The sequence below is a fragment of the Astatotilapia calliptera genome, chromosome 7, assembly GCF_900246225.1.
Source record: "Astatotilapia calliptera chromosome 7, fAstCal1.2, whole genome shotgun sequence".
Lineage (NCBI taxonomy): Eukaryota > Metazoa > Chordata > Actinopteri > Cichliformes > Cichlidae > Astatotilapia > Astatotilapia calliptera.
Window position 1 is genome coordinate 25984794 of NC_039308.1, and position 12464 is coordinate 25997257.

Genomic DNA, 12464 nt, shown 5'->3' on the forward strand with positions numbered 1-12464 from the left:
GTAAAAAGCACTCCAGTGAGATTGGTTGAGTTTAACACACACAAAAAAAAAAAAAAAAAGTTCTGCTCACAATGCTCAAATATTAACGCAAATAAATGACAAATGGAAAAGTATTTACCACACACTGATGTAGAAAAGCTTTGCCTGGCGTGTGTTTATTTGCATGTGTCTGTGTTACGCAGGGCTAGGACCACTTGACCACTCTAAGCCGAAGGGTTTCACCGTGCTGACTGCAGTTTTTCTGCACCTACACTCAGCAACCAGTCTTGAAGTTCCACTGTTTCGATCACTTTGAATTCTCGCCGTACTGGAGCTGAACGGCGACCTGTGACTTGACGGCACATCGTGTAGCACCTTCGAGATCGTGAACACATTCGCAACAATCGCTTCCTCTGATGCAGCACTCAGGAAGCACAAAACCTCAATATTCTGAGCCTTTTGCAAAATCTACCTGCTTTAAATGGCAAAAAATAAAAATAAAAATTGGGAATTGAGATTTTTGTGCTTTGCAAGAGTTGCTGCTTTTTATTATGTAAAGCTGCTATGGGAAACGTAGATTTTAGGGACTTGGGCACTTAACAGACTGAGATTAAATCAGCTGTTTTTAATACATTTTTAAAGTCTGTCAACCTTTGGAGTGACCACGACTTCTGAACTGATTACTTCAAACATGTGTTTGATCTTCATTCATGCCCAAACACCCTGAATCCTACACTTCCCCTAATGCAGCTTTCCTCTCTATACAAACTCCCACAGCCCTCAAACACAGCAGCACCAGTTTGTAATGCAAGCTCTCTCATATAAGCTTCTTTCTAAAAATGTTCCCCCTGAGCCACAGAAGACATTATAAAATATTTTCACAGGAGCACTCCTCCTCATTACGAGCGAGCTGACCTTCAGATGTGGTACTGTATCTGTGAAATGGCTTTTTAACTTAGTCCTGATTTAATGGTTTCTTAAACTACTGTCCCAGCCCTAGCATTTGTGTGTGTGTGTGTGTGTGTGTGTGTGTGTACTGTATTTTTGTGTGAGTGCTTTGACCCTCCTTAATCTGTTTGAGACTGCTCAGGTCACTTGGGCCAGCCTTAGAAACTCACTGGCACCTGGAAGGAGAAGCAAATAGATGTTAACAATTTAAACTCCTGGCAAATTCGGGAAAGCTCCGGTCCTCGGACTGGATCACAGCCCAGCGAAGCGAGAGGCAGCGGAAGCCTGGTTGGCTGCCATTAAGAGAAGCCAAGTGTGTTTGGCAGATAGCGAGTGCAGCCAGCACTGTTGACAAGGGCCCGCTAAGTGGCCCGGACCTTCTGCAAATGAGCAGGAAGGATCAATAGGAAAACTCCTACACTACAGCGGTAGGAGCACTTGCATGGCTCTTACATCCCTCTTGACATCATGAAGGATACTAGACTGTCTTTGTGTTTGGATGTATGTGACAGAAAGATAATTGAGGGAATGATATTTTTTCCTTTACCGGATGAACAGTAAGAGAAAATACACACGCATGTTTTTTTGTTTTGTTTTGTTGTTTTTTTTGTTTTACAAGGAAAACACCCACACACCCACACGATGTTCGAACATTGTACTTTCCCCCCAATGAGAATAGTTCCTCAAACCAAAGACGCATCTCTGGAGAGATAATACATTCATTCCAAGCAATGGCGATGAAGATTACAATATCTTGATAGACAAACAGGTTAATTACTTCATGGCTAAAACCTGAGTTATTCCAAAGTATTTCCATATGAAATTGCACAACAATGCACATCAAAAATAAATGATGCATTATTTCTCTTGTAATAGAGTAATTTGCATGACTGAAGCTATGCTAATATATTAATGTGATATATACACACATCAACGTATGGTTTATTTAGTATTTTACTCTGGGGTCTGAGATTATTTGGGAGGTCCAGTCAAAACACAGAACCACAGTATGACAGAATGAATTTCAGGAAGTTTTCTGACGCGCATCATCAGCTTCAAAAATGAAGTCCTTGCAACAGAGGAGTGTGACTCTAATGGTATTTCTTTTGTACACATTTGACATATGGATTTTGCTTTCAAACTCAAGAGGCAGACAGATTTGTTTGCCATGATGCAAACAAATCCAGCTCTCTCTCGCTCCCCCCCCCCCCCCTTTTATGTTGATTTGGCCTTTTTTTCCCTGTTAGTCGGTGACCTTTCTTTTTGAAAACGAGGAAGAGCGGAGGCACAGCATAATTTAATTCATCTTCAGCCCCTTGGTCTACTATTGCCTTCCCTCTTCTCCCAGCCTCTCAAGGGTGAACGCGGGTATGACTGTTTGTGTCGAGTCGGCGGGCCGAGCACTACAGCTGAGCAATGTTCAAATGCTGGATCAGTTTTAACAGGTTCCTCGTGGCACTGGAGGGCTCCGCTGCACCATTGATCCAGATGTCTTTGTCACAAAAAATCCTCATAGTCCAACAGCTTGGAGTGTTGCCTCGTCTTCCAAAGGCGGTAGAGGCGGAAGTCAAAGTACGCCTCGATCATCTCTTTGCCTGAGTAGATAGGATAGGATCATTAAAACAAAGACATGAAGTTTAACATACTATAAGAAAGATATCTGTTTTGGGGTTAGAAAACTGGGTGCCAGGTATCTTTATGGGGTCCATCTGGATAGAATAAGGTTTGGGTTTCCTATGAAAATAGGAAATAGGTGGATTGCGTGTTTCTCTAGCCAGGTATGCTTTGACAGTATCTGCAGTGTGTGCGGGGCCACGGTCATGCTGAGAAAGGAAGCTGCTGCCGTTCATACCCTTTCTACAAATGCTACCTTTTTCCATTCATAATTCTATCAATTATGACAAAATCCCCAACAGCAGTGGCTGAAAAGTCAGTTCAAACCATGACGGTGCCTCCACCGTGTTTTTATAGATAGCTGTAGACGCTCACTGTTGTACCTCGTCTAACCTCCTCTTTACTGTTAATGACAATCTGAAACAAAAATTTCACATTTGGATTCATCACTCCACTGACTTTTCGATCCAGTGCTTGTGTAATTTTGCATACTTCAATCTTTTGTATTGTTCCTCCTTCTTTAAGTATGGCTTCTTGGCAGTCTCACTTCCATTAAGCCACTTCTAATAAGGTTTTTGCAAATAGTAGGAATAACTGAAGAGCCAGAGATGTCTCTCGAGAATTATTGCTCAGGGCCACTTTAAAAATGACAAGAAAGTCTGGCTCCTTGGAAGTAAAATAGGAGGAAATGAGGGAAAGCTCACGACTTCTACACAGCATTATACTACCGGTACTATAAAAATGAACCTTAGCCAGAAAAGCAAATCCTGGTTGATAAATGAGAGGTGTGGATTTTCAGAGTAGTGGGCTTTAAGGAGGCAGGAGAAGTGTAATGACAGATGCTTTCATTGTTTTTGATTTGTTTAGATAAAGAGAATCTATATCTCAGCCTTTGTTTGTTGCTGATTTTCTTGCTATCAGTAATTGTGGTAAACAACAATCTGAAAAGAATTTGCTGCTCTTAGACATTAAAACTTGGAGTTTAAGAGTTTGCTAATAATCAAAATGCAATCAAGGACACAACTTTGATTTCTGCTGTAGAACCATTTCTTTGTCTTTGCTTTAGGGTACTCTACATTTGTATATGCCGATGCTGATGCCTTTTTAGAACAAATGTAAAGGAAATCTGGAACTGGGTGTAAGTAAAACGCTCTAAATGTTCCTGGAGATGAGAACAGGCTTGTTTTTAATACTGATTGTGATACTGAATACTGTACATCCGTACTCCCACATGAGGCTAGAAAGGAGATGTGCAGGTCTCCAAGTGCTCAGTAACAGCACTGGACTGGGTGCTGTGCAAAGTTTGGAGTAGGAAATCTAAAAAAATGAGTTGCATTAAACATCACTTTAACACCAAAACATCAAGAAGCCACCCTAACAGAAGAGGAAGATTATAAATAAAACGCAAGTGATTATTAAAGAAGAAATTAAACAAAAAGGAGATGACTGTGAAAATAAATCAGATTTTTAAAATGAGGGAACAGCTGTTTGAGTAAATTCCTTGTGCAGTTGTTAAAGCAGGACAGATGGCACGTGTCCGTATCATTTCATATTTACCAGACGTATCGCACACTTCTGTGTGTGCGCAAGTCCCTCTACAGCACACGTTTGAGTGCGTTGGGATGTTTGTGTGGACCTACCCTGTGCAGACAGCTCCAGCGGTGACTCGAACTCAACAGAATAAGGCCTCATCAGATTCTTCAGCTTCTGGAACAGCTGTTGAGTTGAGATAAGAGAGCAAACACCAATTAATCGCATTTCACTTGACTACACTTGCAGAGGGGTCGTCTGCATCGCCTGACAAGCTCACAAACACAGAAAAACAACAGGAGGATTGCAATAAATTCAGCTTCATATGGCCAAAGACACAAATGCACACTCAGAAAGACAAACATCAATTCCCAGCTTTAAATTTACACGAGATTTTTGAATTTTTGATCACAACTGATGGATTACTGAACAAGAAAACAATCACTAGTCGCCACCTTAATTACCTTATAGCACCAATGTGCTGCTGTCTGTTTCAGAAAAAGAGAATCTCTCTTTTTCTAACACGGGAGATCCTTCATGACCAAATTCAGGCAAGAAACTTAAAGAGCAAGAAAAGCATTTCTTTTCCACTTTATGATGTGTTATCACTTTATCATGTGATTTTGTCGTGCAAATCCTGTGTTGTGGCTAACTGAAGCCATGCGGTGTATTTATGTGTTACAAATACTTCTGTTTTTTTCTAAGTGTTTGCGTTGTGCAGTCTGGAGTGAAGCATCTAGGAAAATATGTAGCTGTTTACAAAGGGACTGAAACGGGAGCCAAGATAATTCCATTAAAACTTTGGATAAACAGGCAGCATGGATGATGTGCTGTTCAGTGGCTACAGAACAGAAAACAGTAAATGAGATGTTAATTCTGATTTGCCAAACATATGAACAGTTTTGTGTGGAAAAACCTGACCACCTTCCCATCAACCATCATCACTGCCCAGCCTCATCAATGTTTTTGTGTCAGCAAATCCATGCTGCTAGGTTGGAGGCTCTCATAGCATCATAGAGCATAATGAATAAAAGTGTTCAACTGATGTTGGCAGTGTTTAAACAGAGAAACACTGAGACAGGAAGCAAATGCAGATCTCAAAACTATACCAAACCCCTGGAAAAAAGGACTTTGTGTTGTTTTGAATTCACACACTGGTGAAAGCAATGTTCATATTTGTCTGTTTGTTTGTCAGGGTGTATATTTCACCGCTGTGCAGACTGTCCAACACTGGAGAGATCCACTAAGCATTTTGGCAGACATGACTGGAACAGACAGTTAGGTCAGACTAACACCGCTGGTTAGAGTTTATATCTGTGTCTGCATCTGTGCATGCCATCATGTTTGTATTTGTGTATGTGTGTGTGTCTATTTGTGTGTGTGTGTGTGTAAATAATTATTTATGTGATTATTTATTAGGGAGGAGGAGATATGTGTGTATATGGCTGGCTTTGTGTCTTAGTTGTTCACATCAGCTAGAGGGGTGCGGTATCATTCAGCATTTGTGTTATTCAGCTCTATCCATTAACATTACTCAGAATGAGATAATAGCTGCACAGGTGGAAGAGGAGATGAGGAGAAAACAAGAAAGCCAGCGGGGCTGCACACTGATCAGACAAAGAGGCATATAAACAGACACAAGGAGCAGATATGAAAGCAGTGGGCGGCAAACAGAAAATGAGTACAGAGAGAGGGAGAAGAGACAAGATTGGGCAGGAGTGACTGTAATGGTAAGAAACAAACCATCCCAAGTTATGAAATCAGTGCTATTTATATATAGAACTCATTTCTATATATATAACTATGATCGGTTCTACTTTAACACGATGTGCCTGGGATTTACTGATGAGCACTGCATCTTACGCATTTCTTTTCACCAAAATTCACACCAACAGAAGCGTTGTGCATTATCACATCATTCGTATATTGATAACATTAATAGCTTGATAGCTATATATAACAGAGCTGACTGATATATCGTCCGATATTTGCTGTTTGCCGATTTTTACTGATGTTGCAATCATGCGATGAGTGTCGTTGTTGCATAGTTTTTATCTTATACCTGAAGGAATTCTGCAACATCCTTGATGTCGACAAGTGGTGATTGGGCTGAACTAGTTCTTAGAACTTTCACTTTATCTTCACAGACTCCTTCAATACTCTTGGCATGTATTTAAATACACAAAAGGACTAGACCTCACATATTAGTGACTAAGTAATGTTATGTTTTTTAAGGTGCTTTTTGTACAACTAACTGTTTGATCACATTAGACATTAGTTACTAAGCTAACAACCCATGTGCTTTAAGGAGCAAGAATTTCACGTTATTTCAGTAAAACTTTAAGCTGACTAGTAAGACTACCGGTACTAACTACCTGCTACTAGCAAGACTATTCACTCAATAAGTAACAATGTGAAATATTAATTTATTCAACATTCTTATCTACTATCTACTGTCTGTAAATCATAAAGAAAACCACCTGACCAAAGTTCAATAAAAGTTAATGTTGCTGGAGAGCTGATGGACTTCCTCCAATAGCGTCTCCAATCCTCTGTTCTTCTAAAAATCAGCATTGTCAGTGTAGATTGCTATCGCTCAATAGTAAAATTTTACATATTCAAATAAATGTAATTTACATTTACATTCACATAAATTTAAATGATACATTTGTAAGAGCTGTTGTGATGGATTCCAATACAAATGATTAAAACTGTGACTGAGTATTAGATGAATATTTGGGCGTTTCTACAGTATTCTAGCCTATACGAGTAAACCTGCTAATTAGAAGTGAGGAAAGCATGGATAATATTGATTTGTTTCTACAATTACTGCACTCATTTTGCTGTGAGTTTGTGTAGTAGTGATCTAAATACCTTCTCGCCATTGGGGTTACCCAGGACATAGCATCCCATTATGTGGATCAGGTTTGGTTCTGGATTGACTTTACTCATGAAGCGACTGAGTCTCCTCCAGAATCTGAACAAATTCAAAGAGTACAGTTACATGGGATAATGCTTTAATAAAGAACACAGACAGGCTGAAAAATGCAAAGTAAAATGGGCAAGCATTTAAAATCAAATGCAACATTCAGACAAGCCAGATTCAAGACATGATTTGTATAACAAACAAATGTGATCAAGTCAAAATGTTCCCCTGTACAAGAAGAATAACAATAGATGGTGCACATAAATGCAAAAAATTGTAGAGATAGTGCTGCATGGTCCCAGAGGAACATCGCTGATTTGGTCAAGTGGGAGAGCATTCAAAGAAAGAGTATTAAAAGAGCATTTACATATACTTGTTATATGAACCTTAAACACACAATGAAAGTTATTAACTTATCATGAGCTCTATGTGCTTTTTTCATTTGCATTGCTTAAGAGCAATGGCAATGGTTAGCTGTTTGTCATGTTTTCTGTATTTATGTAAGTGCAGTTAGGCCCATCATTTGTTGGAACAGTCATTATAGTTTTGCCACTGTATTCAGTGGAGTACAATTTTAAATCAAACAGTCAATGTAATTGAAGTACAAACTTTACAGCTTTAATTTAAGGGTTTTTACAAATGTATTGCATTAACTATTTAGAAATTACAGTCATTTTTATACACAGTGCCTCCATTTTCAGAGGCTCAACATTAATTGGAAAATTAATTGACAACCAGTTTCATAGCCAGCACTTGTCACTGCCTTCATGAATGGAAATACAGAGGGTTTACACAAGGTGTCAACTACTGGTTACATTCAAGAGCTGGTTTTGGCCAGAAACCTCTGGAAAGAGCTCGCACAGTGGTGAAAAAATTCTTTGGACGGATTAAAAACAAGATTAACTTCTAGCAGAATGATGGGAAGTGAAAAGTATGTAGAAGCAAGGAATAACTTATGATCCAGAGCATACCACATTATCTGTCAAACATGGAGGAGGCAATTATATGGCATATATGGCTGCCAGTGGAGCCGGGCCAATAGTGTTTATTGATGATGTGACTGCTGACAGAAGCAGCGGGATAAATTCTGAAGTATACAGGCCTATACTCTCTGCTCAGATTCAGCCAAATGCTGCAAAACTGATCAGATGGTGCTTCACATTGCAAATGGATAATGACCCAAAATATACTGCAAAGGCAACGCAAAAGTTTCCCAAAGCTATCAGATATTCTTCAATGGCCAAATCAGTCACCTGATCTCTACTCAATAGCAGGTTTTCAGTTATAAGATACAAACCTGAAGGCAAAGAGACCCACAAACATGCAACAAGTAACAGAACAATCAGACGAGAGACAATCAATGACTTCCCGTCAAAGTACTGAAAACAATCCTTATATTAGAACTTATGTTGGTTTGTCCCGTTAATTTTGATCCTCTGAAAACGGAGAACAAATTCCTAAAAAATTTAATACGTTTTTTGGGTAAAAACTCCTGAATTAAAACTGATAGTCTGCACTTAATTGTTGTCGTGTACAGAGGCAAAACTAAAGAAACTGTTCCTTTGTTCAACAATTTATGGAGATAAAATGTATTTAACCATTAAATAAAGGTTAAAAGAAAAAAGCATGCACTGGCTTATGGCCATGCTTTATAAGATGTGGTAAATAAATAGGAATTGTTGCACTATTCTACATTACTGTGGCATAAACTAATATTCATTAAGGAGAGATGGACCCTAATGTCCAGAACTAGCTTACTGGCTCATGTCCTCCTCTTTTTCCACCTTAGCAAACGTTGCCACTTTATTCTTCAGTAAATACAGATGACCAGGGCCTCCCTGCAAAAAAAGTATACAGTATGTTATAGATCCTCAAACCGAAGCCAAGCTAAACCAAATACATGCATATTATTCATCGTCCCTTTACTATCCATGAAATTCATTTTCAGAAATAATTTCATTCAAAAAGGGATATCGTTGTGGAAAAATACACTATGTACAATACATAAATGCGTGCTTTAGGGTAGGACAGTTAATAAGTAAAATATTCAATTTTAATAGGAATAAAATTCTTGTTCCTCACTTGACAAAAGATGAGCATCCTCCAGAACTTGCTTCCTCTCCTGTAAGCTGTGAGCTTCTTGTCTATTTCCTCTGTGAGCAAGAGGGGGAAAGGGAGGGATTGATGTGAATGACAGGGACCGAGAGAGGGAGAGAAAAAAGAAAAGCGAAGCGACGTGTAAGAATGTAGGAAGAGAGGAAGAACACAAAGAAAATCCCAGGAGGTCGAGTTCAACTACAGGTGTAGTAATAGACAGCGGAGACACAAACAGAAGATGTAATTTAAATTGAACTCAACACTGTGTTCTTCAGGCGTCAGAAAGTGTCATCGTAAAATAAAACAGCTCGATGAATTTCAAATGAAAATCTGTATGTATCTGTAAAAACATCCATGGGCATCCTTGTACCTTCTATATGAGAGCTCTAATCAATGCAGAGATCATTATTACATTAGGAAACTCTGGAGAATGTGACTGTAAATGCCTCAGTGTTCAGAGGGGAGAAATCCATTGCAGCACTAAACAGTTTCTAAATAAATAAGCCACATTAGCCAAATCTAAGTTAATTTCTAGAGATTTGAAAGCAAGTAAGGTTTATCCACAAGATATTTGTGTGACCTTTAACTCCACAGGCAACACTATAAAGTAAAGATGCCTGTTTTCTATTTCACAGGAAGGAATTGACCTCATGTTTTATTCTGTTTATTCTGACAGGATGTTATGTAAGTCTTTTGTATCTATACAAATTTCATTATTCATCATGTCACTTGTTAAACATTTACTTTCAGGCTCAAAAATGTTTGGCAGTAGATGTATTTCATACACATAGTTTTATATTCCATTAGTGAAGTTTTGATTGTAGAAAGAAAGTGAGAATTAAAAAATAATAAAGAAGAAATAGTGAAGGTGAAAATGGCAGAGAAGAACACGCACCCCACAGAAATACTCACCCAAAATATCATCAAAAGTTGCATGTTCATGGTCCTGAAGAAAATGAAAATTACACAAAACATCTTAGCAAAGGCAGTTTGCATGGTTGATATATGTGTATATTTTAGTGTGACTTTCTGTAGTTCTTGTCTACTGTATGTTTCGGTGCATTCCACTCACATAGAGGATGGGAATGATGGAGGGGTCGTCCCTACGGATTATGGTGGGAATGTACTCGGCCTTGGGGACCTTAGAAGAGATCAGCTAAACATGAAGCAGAAACAGCAGAGGAGCGGAAACTTGTTAGTTTCGATGTAAGATGGAAAAGTACAAGAATTAATACAAAGAGAAAAGAGGAAAAGGCAGAATTTCTTATCGTACGCTTATATTTTATTACAACTATGCCCTAGGTAATATTCTACAGATGTAATAAAGATGTAGATTTTGTATATGTCTTAATTACTAGAGAATAAAAACAAAACAAGAATGATTATAATAATTTTAATGTACACTCACTGGCTACTTTGTATTCCTCTTCAATTGTTTCTAATCAGCCAATCACAAGGCAGGCCAATCAGCCTATCCGATTATTGTTGCTGACCATAGCCATCACTTTATGACCAAGGCGTACTCATGTTGATGATGGCTACAGCTCAAATCATCTCAAGCTGGTTTCTTGAACAGGGCAGTGACTTCATTTCACTCAAATGGCCTCCACAGCCAAAAATCATCAACCCAAATAAGCACATTTGGGATGTGGTGGTGATATGGGAGATTTGCATCAAAGATGTGCAGCCATTCAATCTACAGCAACATTGTGATGTGATCATGTCAACACTGATCAAGCTATCAAAGAAAAGTTTCGAACGGCTTGTTGTTTCAGTACCAATAAGCATGTAGGCAGTTACATGGTTAAAATAACTAATTCAGTTCCTTGTGAACAAAACCAACAGGACAGAAAACAATAACCAAGGATGATGCACCCATATAACGTTCCCTTATGGATCTCTTACCATGATTTTGGGAGGTATAAAGTCATCTCCCTCACATGCCAGCCTCTCCATCTCCCTTTCCTCCTCCCAGTCTATATTGTCGTCGAGACCTCCTTCATCCAGAGTGCCACAAGAGGTCTGCAGGTCTCCACCTGGAGAAAATGTAAGATAAAGAAGGTCTGAGATAATAGAGTGTAAGCAAGTTGTTGGAAGTTGGGTGAGAGGCAAGAAAGGTGACAGAGAAAGAGAAACTCGGGGAATGAAGGATGGATGTGTCCAGGAAGTGAAGCAAGGTGAGTGCGGGGGAGAGAGAAAGGATGGAGCTGTTAATGATGGCAATGGCATACAAAAATGACAGGTGGAATAGGAAAAAGCAGAGAGTAGCAAAAACAATGGGGAAAAAAAAGAAAATGACTGATGGGAAGCATAGCAGCAAGATTTCAGGTGTCAACTACAAAAAATGGGCTAGAAAAATCAAACTTAGTCTGGAGACCGGTTATTGTAAAGCAGGGACATGTTACAGGACACATATCGAGTACAATAATTATCCATATGTTTAATTAGTTCTAAAATTGTTGACTAAATATCCACGTACAAATGTTTGGTGGCCAGTGCTGTTACATGTCTCTTCTGATCAATGTCCAAAAATGAGCATATTAACCTTTCATTCTATTAAATTCTATATTGGACCTGTGTTACCACTGAAATGTGAAACACAGTATTGAATAATGCAATGCTGTAATGTTTGTTGGCCAAATAATTACCTGCCTGTTCACAAACAGAGGGATTTATTTATGTGATTTCAGATTATACTATAGTAACAAGGGGTTAATAGTTAATAACTGTAATGATGCTCACTCACATCTTTTCTCGGAAGGTTAAAATCTTCCATATTTATTAATACAGAAACACTTAGGCTCGTTCACACTGATCCACCCATGTTGTGGCTGAAACCTTTGTAGGTCCCAATATTTGGCTTGGTTTATTACATCTGAGATTTTTGTACCAGTGGACATTTGTTGGACATCAAGTCAGGCTTGTGTGTGTTTTGTCTATGTTGCTTGTTGTTTTGTTGACATGGTTTGATGTGAAATTTACGTTAACTGCACTAATGAGAGACACGAATATGCTCGCTCCTGAGCCGTGTTTCTTTGATGTGTGACCAGTTGGTATGGTATGAGACTATTGAAATGAAACAGCGTGAAAACTGAGGAAATGATAAACAAGACTGACATCAAAGTCTCCAGGAAACCGCCTGTGATTTAACACCACTCTTCCCCACAACAAAAAAAAAGCGAAAAATATGGGCTCAACCACACTTTTAAGCTGCAATAAACAACTCGTTAATCTTTCATTAGACTATGGAAGACAGAAAGACGATGAATGCAGTTTAGAATGATTCAAAGCCTTCCAGAAACACTGAGACACATACGCCTACAACAGTTGTAGGCGTATGACAGCTGACAGGGCTTGACTTAAGACACAC

At 38.8% G+C, this 12464-nt stretch overlaps 1 protein-coding gene across 4 annotated transcripts in view; it reads right to left on the reverse strand.

Moving 5' to 3' along the window:
- Positions 1–1447: 1447 nt before the first annotated feature.
- Positions 1448–12464, reverse strand: part of nsmfa (NMDA receptor synaptonuclear signaling and neuronal migration factor a) — a 44157-nt gene continuing 33140 nt past the window's right edge. For all 4 annotated transcript variants that reach the window (XM_026174080.1, XM_026174082.1, XM_026174083.1 and 1 more), the window contains 8 exons: positions 11000–11130; positions 10167–10250; positions 10007–10040; positions 9080–9150; positions 8756–8835; positions 6946–7048; positions 4182–4257; positions 1448–2522 (listed from right to left, as the gene is read on the reverse strand). In XM_026174080.1, the coding sequence (XP_026029865.1) occupies positions 2425–2522; positions 4182–4257; positions 6946–7048; positions 8756–8835; positions 9080–9150; positions 10007–10040; positions 10167–10250; positions 11000–11130 (677 nt within the window). In that variant the 3' untranslated portion in view covers positions 1448–2424. The remainder of the gene's footprint in view (positions 2523–4181; positions 4258–6945; positions 7049–8755; positions 8836–9079; positions 9151–10006; positions 10041–10166; positions 10251–10999; positions 11131–12464) is intronic.